The sequence below is a fragment of the Ictidomys tridecemlineatus genome, chromosome 2, assembly GCF_052094955.1.
Source record: "Ictidomys tridecemlineatus isolate mIctTri1 chromosome 2, mIctTri1.hap1, whole genome shotgun sequence".
In the NCBI taxonomy this organism is placed as follows: Eukaryota; Metazoa; Chordata; class Mammalia; order Rodentia; family Sciuridae; genus Ictidomys; species Ictidomys tridecemlineatus.
In genome coordinates this window covers 139,864,019-139,880,115 of record NC_135478.1, presented here as the reverse complement: position 1 = coordinate 139,880,115, position 16,097 = coordinate 139,864,019, and the positions used below count along the sequence as shown (strand labels likewise).

Here is a 16,097-nt window from a genome sequence, read left to right as displayed (position 1 = left end):
TATATTTTGAGCTAGTAGAAACATAGTAGGGACAAACAAGTACAAATGTAATCAGCATTCTTTGAGAAAGGTCTACCTGCTTGATTTTGTTGTTTTTTTTTTTTTTTATCAGTTTTCTTGCTTAATAAGTGACCTTCCCAGAGTTTTGACCTCAACCTCTTTTCCCCCTCTTATTTGTCCAGGGAAGTCCCTGTCCCATCTAAATTCAGCCAAAGGCAAAAATGATGAGCTCAGCTTTGTTATGTGCTTATCTCACTCCTGAACTCTAGGCTTGATTATCTAGTAATTCTTTGCAAAATTTTTTCCTGGTAGTCTTTGTCTTCTTATTGTTTTATTCTATATTTCATCATGTAAAAAATAAATCTAGAAGATCTTTGGCTTCTTCCCCTTTTTTATTTGTGCCTTCCCATCTGCTTGCCCTTATTGCACATGCACATAAACACATATGTCCAGTTATAAGCTTTGTATTGGACACCCTGTTTCTAATTTGGCTACTCTCCAATCCTTCTTCCTCATGGCTGCCAGAGAAATATTTTTTTTTTAATTTTTTAATATTTATTTTTTAGTTCTCGGCGGACACAACATCTTTGTTTGTATGTGGTGCTGAGGATCGAACCCGGGCCACACGCATGCCACGCGAACGCGCTACCGCTTGAGCCACATCCCCAGCCCCAGAGAAATTTTTTTTAAAGACAAATATTCTTGTATTCCTTTGCTTAAAATTTGGGGAAGCTCCCCATAAGTATCATGAGAAAAATGCGTGAACAGCTTGGTTTGAAATGTGTCACTTCTTGGTGGACTCTTTCTCCTGCTCTTCCAGAGATGTGCTTCAGCCCTGTCATTCAGAGTATTTGCAGTTTTTCAAATGTACCCAATTTTTCAGATCTCTCTCTACCTTTATCTTCCTGTTCTTTCTGTCTGGAGTAGGAGTAAACAGAGAGTAGGAGTGCCATAAGTTTGCACTGGAAGGAAGGAAGGAAAGAATGTGCTGATCCTTGCCACCAGCGTACAATGGGCTGCTGTTATCTTACAACACCTCTCCAGGTCCTCTATGCTCCTCACTATTTTGCCTCCTTTGGATGCAAACTATTCACAGAGTGCTGTCTCCAATTTTTTTCTTCTCTCCTATCTTAAGGTCTCTCCACTTAGGCTCTTGACACTATCCCCTCCCCATTTGTGATCTTCAGTGATCACTTTCAATCCCCACTTTTTTCTGGCTTGACCTATTGGCATTTGACATTTTGATTATCTTTTCTTTGAAGATCTGCCATTATGTATATTCTCTTGGTTTTCCTCCCATTCTTTGGAGAGTATAGGGCAATGGCTCTTAACTATTTTGTACTACATAATTCCATTAAGCCTATGAAATTCCTCCCCAGACAGTGGCACATATATGTGAATAAAATTCTGAACATAGTAATAGGGAGTTCAGGGCTCTCCTTTCCACAAAAGAAGCAGCAAAGAGATAGGAGGAAAATGTAATTGAGTACAGTGTTAAAGTCAAATGAAGAAAGAAAGCTTGGGGAGGGAAGGCATGGTCAGTATTGTCAAGTGTGGGTTGAATCAAATTTACTGGGGTTTGAAGTAAGTTTGTTGTGTTGTATGGAGCAGTTTTGGTAAAATGGTGAAAAATGCCGTAGTAATGGATTGAGGAGAGCTGAGGAGGTGAAGAGTAGAACCAGTGAGTGTAGGCAGTTCTTAGCAGTTTGGTTCTAAAGGGGAGAGAGAAGGCAGTTGGTGCTGGAGGGGAGGAAGAAGCAAGGTACAGTTTGTGTTTGTTTTCTGGCTTTTTGAGACTCAAGTCAATTTTTGTGTCAATGTAAAATACCTAGTAGCAAGCAAAAAGTTAGAGAAGTTAAGAAGATTGAAGGGAGAGAGGTGACTATGCATGAACTTGGAGCACAGTGATGGGAACAGAACCAATTTGAACAATCTTGTGTGATAAAAAGGAAATGGGTGGGGCTGCAGGGTATAGCTCAGTGGTAGAGTTTTTGCCTAGTGTGTGTGAGGTTCTGGGTTCAATCCTCAGCATTACAAAAATACATACATGCATACATACATAAAGAAGAAGTGAAACTCCAGGTACTGATGGTCTTAGGATCATGATGGCAGAAAACTGATGGACTATCTGTATGATAGTGCCTATTTTGTTCATTGTTAAGAAAAAGAAGGTGACCACTTCCCAGTCTTTTGCTAAGATCAAGTACAGGAAGGAAGGGTAATAGGTGTAGTACTTACAGGATGGTGGAAAAGAGGGCTAACAGGGAAACGAAAAATAGGGAGTACTGCTAAGACCTAGATGTGATGTGAGAACATAAATTAAATTTATTATTTTATTTTATTTTTTTACCAGGGATTGAACCCAGGGTGATTAAGCACTGAATCACATCCATACCCTTTTTGTTTATTATCTTGAAACAGTCTTGCTAAGTTGCTCAGGGCCTCACTAAGTTGCTGGCTGGCTTTGAACTTGTGATCCTCCTGCCTCAGCCTCCAAAGTCATTGGGATTACAGGCATGTGCACTATGCCCACCTTGAGACTATAAATTTATAGTGGAACCAAACTCCATAGATGAATTTTCTCTAGATATGTCAAAAGAGCCTGGATAGAGATTTAGAGAAGTTGGGTTGTTCCAGGATTGGGATATTATCAGACAAGAGGAATGGAAGTATGCTTAAGTTAAGGAAATTGAATATACTGGTAGGATAATAGTTTCAATGAAGGGTCATTAGATCTATCCTGGATGAAGGTATAAGAAATTAGGTAGAGATGAAAGGAAGAAAAGCATCAAATAACCAGAGTTATCTATGACACCAAAGAATGGGATCTTATAATTCCTAAGCAAGAGAACTAGAGAGGTTGGAGATGTGATTATGGTGAGATATTTGGGTTTGGGATTTCAGAGAAGCACAAATAGATTTCAGGTGATGGCGTTAGAGCAATAGTAAAAGTATCTGGAGTTGAAGTGTTCATGCAGTTGAGAGGCCGAGGTATTTATTGTTTGGATAGCCCTGTGGCTTCTGATGTCATCTTGATGATGGCAGGTTTTGAACTAGAGATGTGTTGGAGAATGGGGGGAGAGATTCTTGTGTTAACTGATGCTAATGAGTTGGGATTGAGAGGCTGGAGAGTACACTATAACCAAATGGCTAGTCTCAAAGAATAAGAGCTTTAAAAGGGTTAAAGCTGGACACAGTGGTGCATACCTGCAATCTCAGTGACTCAAGAGGCTGAGGCAGGAAGATTGCAAGTTCAAGGCCAGTCTCAGTAGCTTAGCAAGATCTTGTCACAAAATAAAAACAATAAAAGGAATTGGGGGATGTAGCTCAGTGGTAAAGTACTCCTGGGTTCAATCCCCCCAACCCCCTAAAAAAGCAACTTAAAAAAGAGTTAATATCATGGAAACATTAAGAACTAATGAGGAGGCTATTGCCATGTTGTCAGGGTTTAGCGAAGAGAACTACTTTTATTTCAGATGTTGTAGGTTAAGTCCTGTTTTTACCAGAGAGTAAGTTTTTTTTTTTTAATTAGAATGAAAGTGGAGGGAATATTTAGTGAAGGAGATAAAGATTTAGAGTGTTTGCTATGAAAGAAGATCGTTTGGAAAGGCTAAAAGGTTTTTGAAGAGGGCGATGCAGGCAGAGTTTGACTTGCAAACAAAGTCCAGAACAGTATACAGGTGACACTAATAAAGAAGAGAAGAAGATGAAGGTGATAAGATTATTGCAATAGTTAATATTTATTGAATGCCTACAAGATGCCAGATGTTTGGATACCTTTATTACATTGTATCATTGAATCCTCACAATAATACTGAAGTTATTTTCCTTCTTCTGGGTAAGGGACTAAAGTTGAGGTAAGTAAATCATTTGTCCAAGAATGGTTCCACTGTTAAGTACTGACACCAGGGTTTCTAACAAGATCTGACCCCAGAACCTTGCACTCTAAGTGCTGTGTTTATTGTCAGGCAGTGAGCCACCATAAAGGGAAGAGGGGTATAGTGATTATGTTTGGCTTTATGTTTTTAAAGCTTTTACTTAAGCCTTTGAGAATTAGTATGGTTGCTTTCCATTATTACCATAGTGGTTGCTTAATTCATTTACTCCATAAATGTTTGAGTGTTTACTGTATATACAGCTTTTTACTCTAAAGGTAGTCTCAGCCCATTCATCTCACTTCTGAAATGTTCTTGCCCTATCTCTGTTTTCCCCTTGTCAGACTCCTTGTCTGTGGTTAAAACAGTCTGCAATATATATTTGAGAATTTACTTTGTTTTTGTGCATCCAAAACTTCTAATATACAGAACAAATATAGTCTGCTCTGAACTATATTGTAGCTCTGAACTATATAAGTAGCTCTGAACAAGGATACTTGAGTTTGGGTACTGGCACTGCTAGTCACTGTGTGTGAAAGTTACTTAACTCTTATGTGCCTAAGGTTTTTTCACTTATAAAATGGAGATAATAGGACATAGCTACGAGGGTTATTGGGAGAATCGGGCAAGGCAATATTTGGTTATTTCTGTTATTGCTTTAATTGCAAAGTCTTCGAACAAACAAAAAATGAATATTTATCTTCTATGACTTTGTTCATGAATAAAAAGACTCAGATGCATGGTATTTTTTTTTCTTCTCTCCTTTTACTTTGTGATATGTTTTTGTCCTTTCTGCTTTCTCTGAATTTTACCTTCTTGAGTAACTGTTAAGGGGAATCCTGATTTAGGAACTGCCACCAGATTTTATAGGTATGGATTGAGATAAGTGACATAGTGGGAATTGTTTATCCTTTTGCATGGTTTGCACTTTAATTTCTATGTAAAACTGAACTCTGATGCAAATTGTAATTCCCTCTTGCCTCTTAGTCTCTAAAAAAGATTTACATACTGAGAATTAACAAGAATTTAAACTAGCACTGAGGACTTGAGTTAATCTGGACCTTTTTATATACATTGTCTTTTTTATTCTGAGGTAACAGAATAATATTTAATAATAGTCTTGTTTCATTTAATAATTTTATAAGATTTTATAAAAATATACAATTACACTTTATAAAAGATAAAATTACAGTTTTGAAAAATAAAATATTTCTCTATTCCTCTTTATTTGATTTTTGCAGGAAATTCACTGTCAGAACACTCCCCTCAAGAAACAAGTAGTCTCAAATACCCACTCACTTCCAGACAAGGTAACAGAAAATCAGATACCAGCAAAAACCTCTAGTACAGAACCTACAGGTCAGTTTTTTAATTTCTAATTCATTTAAAATGTATCTTCCAGTCTACCATTGATTTGGCAATTGGATTAGAAAGCAAAAGTGTTGCTTTTTTAAAGATATTCATTTCTTCCTTTTCACTTACTTTTTCATTTCTAACCATTCAGTGGATTTCCCCTTTAGTTCTCTTTCTAGACTAAGAACTCATGTACTGTTGATGAGAGTGTTATTTCTACAACTTTTTTGGGAGAAACATTCAATAATACATATTGAATTGCTCTTTAATTCAGCTTTTCTGCAAGTGTTTCTAGGAGATTAAATCCTGAACTAGTTAGGAGGCAGAGCTATATGTACAAAGAGATAGCACTGTTTATTTTTTTTAATTTTTATTATTAGTTGTTGAAAACATTACATAGTTCTTGACATATCATATTTCATACATTTGATTCAAGTGGGTTATGAACTCCCATTTTTACCCCGTATACAGATTGCAGAATCACATCGGTTACACATCCACTTTTTTACATACTGCCGTACTAGTGTCTATTGTGTTCTGTTGCCTTTCCTATCCTCTACTATCCCCCCTCCCCTCCCCTTCCCTCCCATCTTCTCTCTCTACCCCATCTACTGTAGTTCATTTCTCCCCCTTGTTTTTTTTTGTTCCCTTTCCCCTCACTTCCTCTTATATGTAATTCTTTATAACAGTGAGGTCTCCTTCCATTTCCATGCAATTTCCCTTCTCTCTCCCTGTCCCTCCCACTCTCATCCCTGTTTAATGTTTTCTTCTTCTCATGTTCTTCCTCCCTGCTGTGTTCTTAGTTGTTCTCCTTATATCAAAGAAGACACTTGGCTTTTTTTTTTTTTTTTTTTTTGGTACTGGGGATTGACCCCAGACACTTTTTCACTGAGCTATATCCTCAGGCTTTTTTATTTTTTGTTAAATTTGAAGGCAGCTGGGGCTGGGATTGTGGTTCAGCGGTAGAGCACTCACCTAGCACTGGCGGGACCCAGGTTCGATTCTCAGCACCACTTAAAAATAAAGGCATGTATTGTGTCCATCTACACCTAAATATAAATATTTTAAAAAAAATTGAAGGCAGGGTCTCACTAAGTTGCTATGGGCCTCACCAAGTTGCAGAGACTGATCTTGAATCACCATATTGTTTCTATAGCAGTGGCACCATTTTATATTCCCACCAAGAGCGCCCAATGTCTTCAGTTATTCCACTTCTTACCAATGCTTTGTTATTTTCTATTTTGAGGTATTTTTCCTTTCTTTTTTCTTTTAATAATAGTCATCTTAATGATGATATGGGTGATATGTCATTGTGGTTGTTATTTGTATTTCTCTGAATAGTGATATTTAACATCTTTCCATTCAATTTTGGGCAATTGAATATCATCTCTGGAGATATGTAATGCAAATCCTTTTCTCATTTTATAATCCTTTGATATATTGTTATTGAGTTATAGAAGTTATTTATACATCTGAATATTAACCCCTTCCTCAGATATATAATTTGTAAATATTTCCTGCCAATCCATAGATTGCCTTTTGCATCTGTTGATTATATTTTTTGACACACAAAAGTTTCTAAGTTTGATGCAATCTATCTGATTTTGGGGGAGGGGAGGGTTGCTGTTGTCTTCTTTTGGGTTTATGTTCAAGAAAATATTGTAAAATCCAATGTTGAAAAGCTTTTTTCCTGTTTTCTTTTTATAAATTTTATACTTTTGTGTCTTACATTGGGTCTTTAATCTATTTGGAGTTAATTTTTAAGTGTGTTGTAAGAGTCTAACTTCATTGTATTGCATGTGTATATCCAATTTTCCTGGCATCATTTCTTGAAGAAACTCTTCCTTTCCTTTTGAATTCTCTTGATGCCCTTTTTGAAAATCATTTGACCATATATATGAAGTTTCATTTTTGTGTTCTCTAGTCTGTTTTATTTAAAAAAAAATTTTTTTTTTTTAGTTGTTGATGGACACAATACCTTTACTTATTTATTTTATGGTGCTGAGGATTGAACCCAGTGCCTCATATGTGCTAGACAAGCACTCTACCAATGAGGTACAACTTCAGCCATCTATTCTGTTCTGTTGATCTGTTTGTTTGTCTTTGTGCCAGTACCATAGGGCATTGGTTATTGTAGATTTATAATAAATTTTTAATCAAGAAGTATGAATCCTCCAGCTCTGTTCTTTTTAAAAAATATTTTGGATATTCAGTTCCCTTTAGATTCCTTATGAGTTTTAGGATATAGCTTTGTTTTTTAATATCTGAAAAATATGCTATTACGGTTTGATGGGACTTGCATTGAAATTATAGGTTACTTGGATAATGCTGACATAGTAACAATATTAAATCTTCTAATTCATGAACATGGGTGTCTTTCCTTTTATTTGTGTCTTCCTTAAATTTTTTTTAAGCAATGTTTTATAGTTTTCAGAGTATAAGCCTTTCAACAACTTGGTTAGATTTATTTCTAAGCATTTTATTCTTTTTGGCATAATTGTAAATGGATTTGTTTTCAAAATTTCCTTTTCAGATTTTTCACTGTTACTGTATACATACCCAACTGATTTTTATGCTTTGATTTTGTATCCTGTGACTTTGCTTCACTTATTAGTTCTAACAGTTTTTTCTTTTTATTTTGGTGTGATAGAATCTTTAGGATTTTCAATATATTAAATGCTATCATTTGTGAACAGAGATAATTTTACTTCTTCCTTTGTAATATGGATGCATATAATTTTCTTTTTCTTACCTAATTGCTTTGGCTAGAATGTTCAATGCTCTGTTGAATAGAAGTAGTGACAGAAGTCATCTTTGCCTTGTTGCTAATCTTAGAGGACTATTGAGTATTGAGTATAATTTTAGCTGAGGACTTTGGTGAGGTATTGAACCCAGAGGTGCTTAACCACTGAGGCACATCCCCAGCCTTTTTTTTATATTTTATTTAGAGACAGGGTCTAACTGAGTTGCTTAGGTCCTTGCTAAGTAGCTGAGGACTATCTTTGAACTCAAGATCTTCCTGCCTCAGCTTCCTGAGTCTTTGGGTTTATAGGTGTTTGCCTGTAAATAAAGTTGTAATAAAGCTGTGGACTTCATTATGAAGCAAGTAGATTTCTTCTAGTCCTAGTTTTTGAGTGATTTTATTGACACTTTCTTAAAAGGTGAAAAATTGAAAAGCAGTATAGTATGATCACCTTCTGGTAAAATAAAATAAAATAAAAGATATGCACATTTCTACATACAGGGAAAACTGAATGAAAAAAACAATAACCTGGTAATATTGGTGTCCCCTTTCTTTATCTCAGTGGGGAGGAAGAGATAGGAAAGTCAAGTGAGGACAGGTTTATTTAGAAGATTTTCTCCATATTTCTACATTTGAATATCTTAAAGGCATAGTTTTATAATAAAAACATGATTCCTTAATTTAAAAATTCTAGGTTGTTATGTCTTTTAATGCAGTCTTTCTCAAAAATTGTTTTAGGTTCTACTGAGTGCAAAATGACGAAATCTAGTCCTTTGAAAATAACATTGTTTTTAGAAGAGGAAAAGTCCTTAAAAGTAACAACATCAAACCCAAAGGTTGAACAGCAGACTGGTTGGTTTTTATTCTTCATTTCTTTTTTAATTTTCATTTTTTATTTGTTCTTTTTAGTTACACATGACAGTAGAGTGTATTTTGACATATCATACATACATGGAGTATAACTTCCCTTTCTTGTGGTTGTACATATTGTAGAGTTACACTGGTTGTATATTCATATATGAACGTAGGAAAACTCTGTCTGATTCATTCTACTGTCTTTGCCATTCCCATCTCCCCTCCCTTTACCCTATTCCTCCCTGTCCAATCTGGTGAACCTCTACCTCCCACCCCCTAGCCTATTGTGAGTCAGCGTCTGCATGTCAGAGGGAACATTTGACCTTTGTCATAATTTCATTCTTATTTATAGCTGAATAATATTCCACTGTGTATATGTACCACTATTCTTTATTTCTTATAACTTTGGCCACATTATACAAATTAATATATTGGAATTACATATTCAAATATACAGTGTCCTGTATTTTAAAAATGTGATTTTATAATATTCTTTTTTTTTTTTAAACTAGGATATATCTAGCTTCCACAAAAATCTGTGGTATTATTAGCAGTAATTGTTAGGTAATTGTTTCACCCCTGTGAAAATCTGTTTAGGACTGCCATTCACTTTCATAGGGAATGGGACTGCCATATTCTGCAGGTGCTGTTAGGGAGTTTAGTGGCCCCAAAGGCTTATTTTAGAACTGCCCTATGTGACATTAGTGTTTGCCTATTTTTGTCACCCAGGTGAAAAAGCAACCCACACTAATATGAAAAAAGTCATTTGAAAGAACATGTTTTGAAAGTCTGAATCTTTTGTATATTATCCTATAATTTGAGTTCTTAAATTTAATTCTCTACTAAATCCAAGGCATTGAATCAGCTTTTAATGGACTCAACCTTCATTTCTTAGAAAATGTTATTTGAACTTTGAAAAATTTGTTTCATTTGTTAGTAGTATTTTGTTGAAATGAGAAGTGCTTTTCCTCATCATTTTTTTGTCTTGTTTATTTAGTAAGTACATGAATGTTAGATCTTCTTTGCTTTCTCTTCTTAAAGCCTTAAATGGAATCCACTCATATTTTTCAGAAGTGGTACGTGAAATTGAGTTGAGTGTGGATGATGAGGATGATATCAACAGTTCAAAAGTAATTAATGATATCTTCAGTGATGTCCTTGAGGAAGGTGAGCTAGATATGGAAAAGAGTCAAGAGGAGATGGATCAAGCAGAAGCAGAAAGCAATGAAGAGCAAGAAGATGCATTGAATATCTCCTCAATGTCTTTACTTGCTCCGTTAGCACAGACAGTTGGTGTGGTAAGTCCAGAGGTAAGAAAAGACTAAATGTAAACAGGCCCATGACAAAAATAAATGAGTTAATATTAGAACCTCCCATCCTGCTTTATTGGGGATTTGGCACTTTGTAGTTAAGGAGATTTTGCAAAACTAATGAACATTCTCTGAAGAGATTAAAACTCTTCAGTATTTTGCTGTTTTCCTTAATCTCCAAATAGTAATATGGCTTACAAGGGCAGACATTGGTTATAAATCTTGGTTCTGACATTTATTGTTATCTAACCTCTCTGCGAATACATTAAACGAGGTTTACAATAGTACTTATATCAGAGGGTTGATGTGAATATTAAATTATGTTAATATATTAGTGTTTAGCACGAGACATAACTAACATTCATTGAGAGCTAATTACTATCATTAGCTGTCACCCTAAATTGGATAACTGCAGCTCTGGACATTCATTGACATATTTTTTTAAAAAGTTACCAATGTAGGTTTCACTTATCTTTGAACCATTATTCATTTTCTTTTTAGGAATTTATTTTTAAAGTCCTTTGGTTTTACAGTGAGTCAGTTGACTTGTTGAATATTTATTTCCTAATCATGAAGAATTCATTCTTTTTAGAATTAAATGAATTATCATTTAGAATCAATGTTAATCATCCATAAAATCTACCCATATCTGATGTGCTTTCCTGCAGAATTTAGTTTCCTCACCTAAATTGGAATTGAGAGATACTCATACAAGCGATGAGAGTCCAAAACCAGGAAAGTTCCAGAGAACCCGTGTTCCTCGAGCTGAATCTGGTGATAGCATTGGTTCTGAAGATCGAGATCTTCTTTATAGGTAAGGTGATTTGGGGAAGGTATTGGTTCACTCAGGTTCACGGTTTAGATTGACATAAGTTGTATTACCATTTATATTTATAATGTTATTAATAACTTACCTGTATAAAAATTTGGAATAACTTTTTAGTCTCATTCACCAAATGGCATTTCCATGGTGGTGAAATATTCTGCTGATATGTTTAATTTTATCAAATTCTGTTGACATGTTCAATAATGGATAAAGCTCAGTATGTTGCTGGATTTCTAACAGAGTCTAACTTTTCCTGAAGCATTGATGCATATAGGTCTCAAAGATTCAAAGAAACAGACCGTCCTTCCATAAAGCAAGTGATTGTTCGGAAAGAAGATGTTACTTCAAAATTAGATGAAAAAAAGAATGCCTTTTCAGGTCAAGTTAATATCAAACAGAAAATGCAGGTATGCACTTCCGCAGAAAGGGGATTTAGGATGTTTCTTGCACTAGATTGTGAATTCTTTGAGGACAATGGCCCAGTTTTCTTCCTTTCTATACCTTAAGTGACTAGAAGGGTATCTGACACAGGAGCTAAGTAAATCTCTCTTGAATTTGGTTTAATTTCCCAAAGATACTCTTTTTGGAAAAGTCAGAAGCTTGTTTCATATTGCTGAAATATTTATTAATTTTTATTTTTTGCAGTGCTAGGGATTAAACCTAAGGCTGCATGAATAGAGGAAGTATTCTCCCACTGTGCTACATTCCAACTCTGAAATTTTCTTTTAAAACATGTTGGTTACAAATATCTTTAAATTATAGCTATTAATTGGATGATGGTAAAGTTTGAAATTTATTTGGTGCCTCAAGTATTTTTTTTATGTTAAGAAAATATTTTCTTCATTTCTACCTTGTTGGATAGAGTCTTTTACTGGAAAAAGTGTTTGTAGTTTAATTTATTTATTAAATGGTTTTGGTACATAGTCTAGAAACCTGAGCAGTGAAACTAACCTTTTGATTTTACTCTTTGAAAAATTTGGAAACTACCCAATTACATTAGTTAGAATTCAAGCTTAAATAAACTGAAAATGATGATTAAAACGTGTACTTTTCCCTCCTCTCATTTATGTTTCTCTAGGAACTCAATAATGAAATAAATTTGCAGCAGACAGTGATCTATCAAGCTAGCCAGGCTCTTAACTGTTGTGTTGATGAAGAGCATGGGAAAGGGTCCCTAGAAGAAGCTGAAGCAGAAAGACTTCTTTTAATTGCAAGTATGTGTGATATACCTGAAAAATTAAAAAAATGTCACTAATCAGGGAAAACTTATTTCCTCTGGTATATTCAGAAATCTCTAATTTTTTCCCCATTTTTTAAATTGGTACATTATAGTTGTACATATTGATGGAATTTGTTTTTACATATTCATACAATACACAATTTAACAATATAATTTGGCTACTATCACTTCACAGTACTTAGCCCCTTTGTCCCGTCCTACCCCTTGGTCCCTTTTCTTTACTATGCTCCCTTTCATTTTCATGGGGTCTTCCCCGTCTTCATTTCCTTTTTTCCTTATAGGCTTCTTCGTATGAGAGAAAACACAGTATCCTTAACTTTCTGAGTTTGACTTAAGAAATCTCTAATTTTAAAGAAAAGACTTTCTTTTCTCTTTTTTGTTGGTATTAGAGATTGAACCCAGAGGCACTTTGTCACTGAGCTATATCCCCAGCCTTTTATATTTTTATTTTGAGACAGAGTCTCACTATGTTGCTTATTAGGGTCTTGCTAAATTGCTGAGGCTGGCCTCAAATTTGTGATTCTCCTGCCTTAACCTCTCAAGTTGTTGGAATTACATCATATACCACTACACCCAGCTGTTTCATTTGATCTGTTATTTGTTTTTTATAAAGTTTTATTTTCCATATAAAATAAAATGAAATTTGCATGAAAGATAAAGGTACCTGGAATTAGAATATCCTAAATGTGTGTGTGTGTGTGTGGGGGGGGGTGTGGGTGTGTGTGTTTGTGTGTGTGTGTGTGTGTGTGGTATATATACACATATTATGTCTCCATCTCTATCTCTGTGTGTATGTTTGTGATAATGACAAAGTGTGTTCATTGAAAGGATGATACCACACCAGAAAGATGGTCAAAAGTTGAAGAATTAAATTAAGACTTGTAAAATAGATGAACAATTGAGATTTTACCAAACATTTATCACAAAAGAGTTATTGATTTTATCACTGGTCTTATGTACAATTGCCACATCAGTGTGTTTTCTTGAATTGGGATATTTACTCACTATTTTTACTTAGCTGAGAAGAGAACGCTTTTGATTGATCAGCTGAATAAACTGAAGAATGAAGGGCCTCAGAGGAAGAATAAGGCTGATTCCATATTCCAGAGTGAATTTGTCCCATCCAAAGGATCAGTTACTTTGTCAGAGATCCGCTTGCCTCTAAAAGCAGATTTTGTGTGCAGTACAGCTCAGAAGCCAGGTATTGTGATTTTTTTTTTTCCATTAACAACAGCATGTTAAATTATGAACTTCACTTAGATTGAATTTGTATAAGAAAGGTACAAGTAGCACATGTATAAAGAAGCAAAGCTTGTTTTTTTGAGCCTCAAAGTTTCTTTTATCAACATGTATGTATAAGAATGAATTGAACATAACTTTCCTATGTTCATGTATGAATATACAACCAGTGAAACTCCACATATGTTCAACCACAAGAATGGAACCTAATTAGAATATGTCAAAATACACTCTACTGTTTTGTGTATCTAACAAGAACAAAGAGATTAAATGATTATCATATGCCTTCAAAATTTATTTTTAGAAAATTATGTGTTGTGAATTAAACACTAAAATTGACAAGATTCTGGAAAGTTTTTTTAAAAAGGTTATGTGTATAAAAAAATAAGGGAATATTTGTTAACTGAGGTTGCCAGTCTGTAAAATAATGGATATAGGCCTATCTATAAGTAAGGCTAAATGTAAATTTAGACGTAAAATATTTTCTGAAGATGACAGAGCAGACCATTTGACTTTTATTAATTAATTTTATTGTAGAAGTGTACTGGAACATTTCAAAAAACTTATTTTGCTTACCGAATTCTATTTTAAATTCACTTCATTGTTTTATAAATTATGAATTACTATTGTGTGGGTCATGAGTGCCTCAGTGAAGATACTTATATTGAAATATTTCCTTTGACCTCTGGATTGAATAATCACTATAAACTTTAAAAAGTATGTATTCTAGGGCTGGGGATGTGCTCAAGCGGTAGTGCCCCCGTCTAGCATGCGCGCGGCCCGGGTTCTATCCTCAGCACCACATACAAACAAAAAGATGTTGTATCTGCCGAAAAACTAAGAAATAAAATATTAAAATTCTCTCTCTCTCTCTCTCTCTCTCTCTCTCCTTCTCTCTTTTAAAAATGTATTTCTGAGCCAAGTGGATACCAGGGCAATATGACAGTAGAATCTGAAAAGAGAGATGTATAAGTATAGTAAGCTTAAAATTTTATTAAATGTTTGATAAACATCATTTTCAAGGTTCTTTTAAATTTCAATGTGTGTAGAACTTTTCTCTTTGAGGAAACAGAAGACTAGCCATAGGTGAGAAGTGAATTTGAGGTATTTGGAGAGTAAAATAAAAGTGTGAGTGTTATTGTAGGAATGAGCTAATTTCAGTTCTAATTGTTGTAGTTTTCTGATTTTGATATATTGTGGTCAAAAAACTACTGATCTTGACATATGTGATTATTTAATGATAAATAGTGTAATAATAGTTCAGGTTTTTATTAGAATTTGTCACAGTGTAACTTTCATATTATTTTAATTCCAGTTTTGAAATAATAAACCATAATTTATCCTTTGGAGGTATAGAGTATTAGCAAAAGAATTAGAGGTTATTAATTAAAAATCAGAGTAAGCAAAAATTGAGTAATGTGGAGTATAGTTATTTCAACTTACATAATTGGAAGAGACCTTGATGATATTTATTCCAAGGTTATAGCTGTCAGATTATATCTTACTTTTTGTTTCTGAAAATTAATTTTTATTGATTTTAAATGCAAACTTTATGTAAGTCAGTTGCCATATGACTTTATTACTTTGGTCTTCCAGAATGCCAGTTAACTAAATCTGATATTACTTGTGCTAATTATGTAATGTGTTATTTCTTGCAGATGCAGCAAATTACTATTACTTAATTATGCTAAAAGCAGGAGCTGAAAATATGGTAGCCACACCATTAGCAAGTACTTCAAACTCTCTTAATGGCGATGCTCTGACATTCACTACTACTTTTACTTTGTAAGTAAATTAGTCTTTTTGTGGTTTAGACATATTTTCTTTTAATTAAATTAATGTAGACTAAGCATGCAGGTGACATTTATAGTATCCTCCTCCCCACCCATGGCTTGTGCATTTATTCTACCACTGAGTTACTCATCAGCCCTTAATAATCTTTAAAATGTGGACAAGTAACTCAGTTTTCCTTTTTTTTTTTTTTTTTTTTGGTGGTATTGGGGATTGAGCCAGGACCTTATACATTCTAGGCAAATGCTCTACTACTGAACTGTATATCCTGCCTCTTTTTGGTTTAACTTTTTTACATGTTTCTCATGTTTCTAGTGAGTAGCACATTTCTTCCATGTGACTATAGATATTTTATATTTTGAAGTGTTATACACATTAAATCTGGACCACAATTTTTTATGTATGCTTTAAATCTAATAATGTACTTAATATTCAGTCTCAATTGAAAGATTTTAAATTTAGTGTCACAGATTTATTTTGAAAAGTACAGAGTCAAAATTTAATTTGAAAACAAATTTTACTTTTATTATGTAAGATCTGGAGTTATAAAGTTCTGACTTGTATTAATGGGAAAAAAAAAAAAAAACCAGACTATTCTTGTCCATTTTTATTGTCTCTAGTTAAAAAACACAATGGATTCCTTTACTTTCAGAGTCTGGTAACAACAGTATTTGTGACATTTGCAAAGGTATAATTTAGGTTTTTTTTTTTTTAAAAAAATAAACGTTTTATTTAATTATTTTTCAGGCAAGATGTGTCCAATGACTTTCAAATAAATATTGAAGTTTATAGCTTGGTGAGCCATTAAAACTTTCTAAACTAACTAATAGTATATTTTTCTTTATGACAGAAGATCAAGCTAATT

At 34.0% G+C, this 16,097-nt stretch overlaps 1 protein-coding gene across 3 annotated transcripts in view; it reads left to right on the top strand.

Annotated features, from left to right (window-relative positions):
• The window catches only part of Anln (anillin, actin binding protein), a 60,767-nt gene that overhangs the window by 18,976 nt on the left and 25,694 nt on the right, over positions 1 to 16,097 (top strand). For 2 of the 3 annotated variants that reach the window (XM_005319196.4, XM_040291844.2), the window contains exons 8-16: positions 5,117 to 5,234; positions 8,710 to 8,823; positions 9,898 to 10,136; positions 10,805 to 10,950; positions 11,222 to 11,369; positions 12,041 to 12,176; positions 13,221 to 13,403; positions 15,100 to 15,226; positions 15,980 to 16,028. In XM_005319196.4, the coding sequence (XP_005319253.2) occupies positions 5,117 to 5,234; positions 8,710 to 8,823; positions 9,898 to 10,136; positions 10,805 to 10,950; positions 11,222 to 11,369; positions 12,041 to 12,176; positions 13,221 to 13,403; positions 15,100 to 15,226; positions 15,980 to 16,028 (1,260 nt within the window). The remainder of the gene's footprint in view (positions 1 to 5,116; positions 5,235 to 8,709; positions 8,824 to 9,897; positions 10,137 to 10,804; positions 10,951 to 11,221; positions 11,370 to 12,040; positions 12,177 to 13,220; positions 13,404 to 15,099; positions 15,227 to 15,979; positions 16,029 to 16,097) is intronic. The other variant, XM_040291845.2, reaches the window with a different exon arrangement.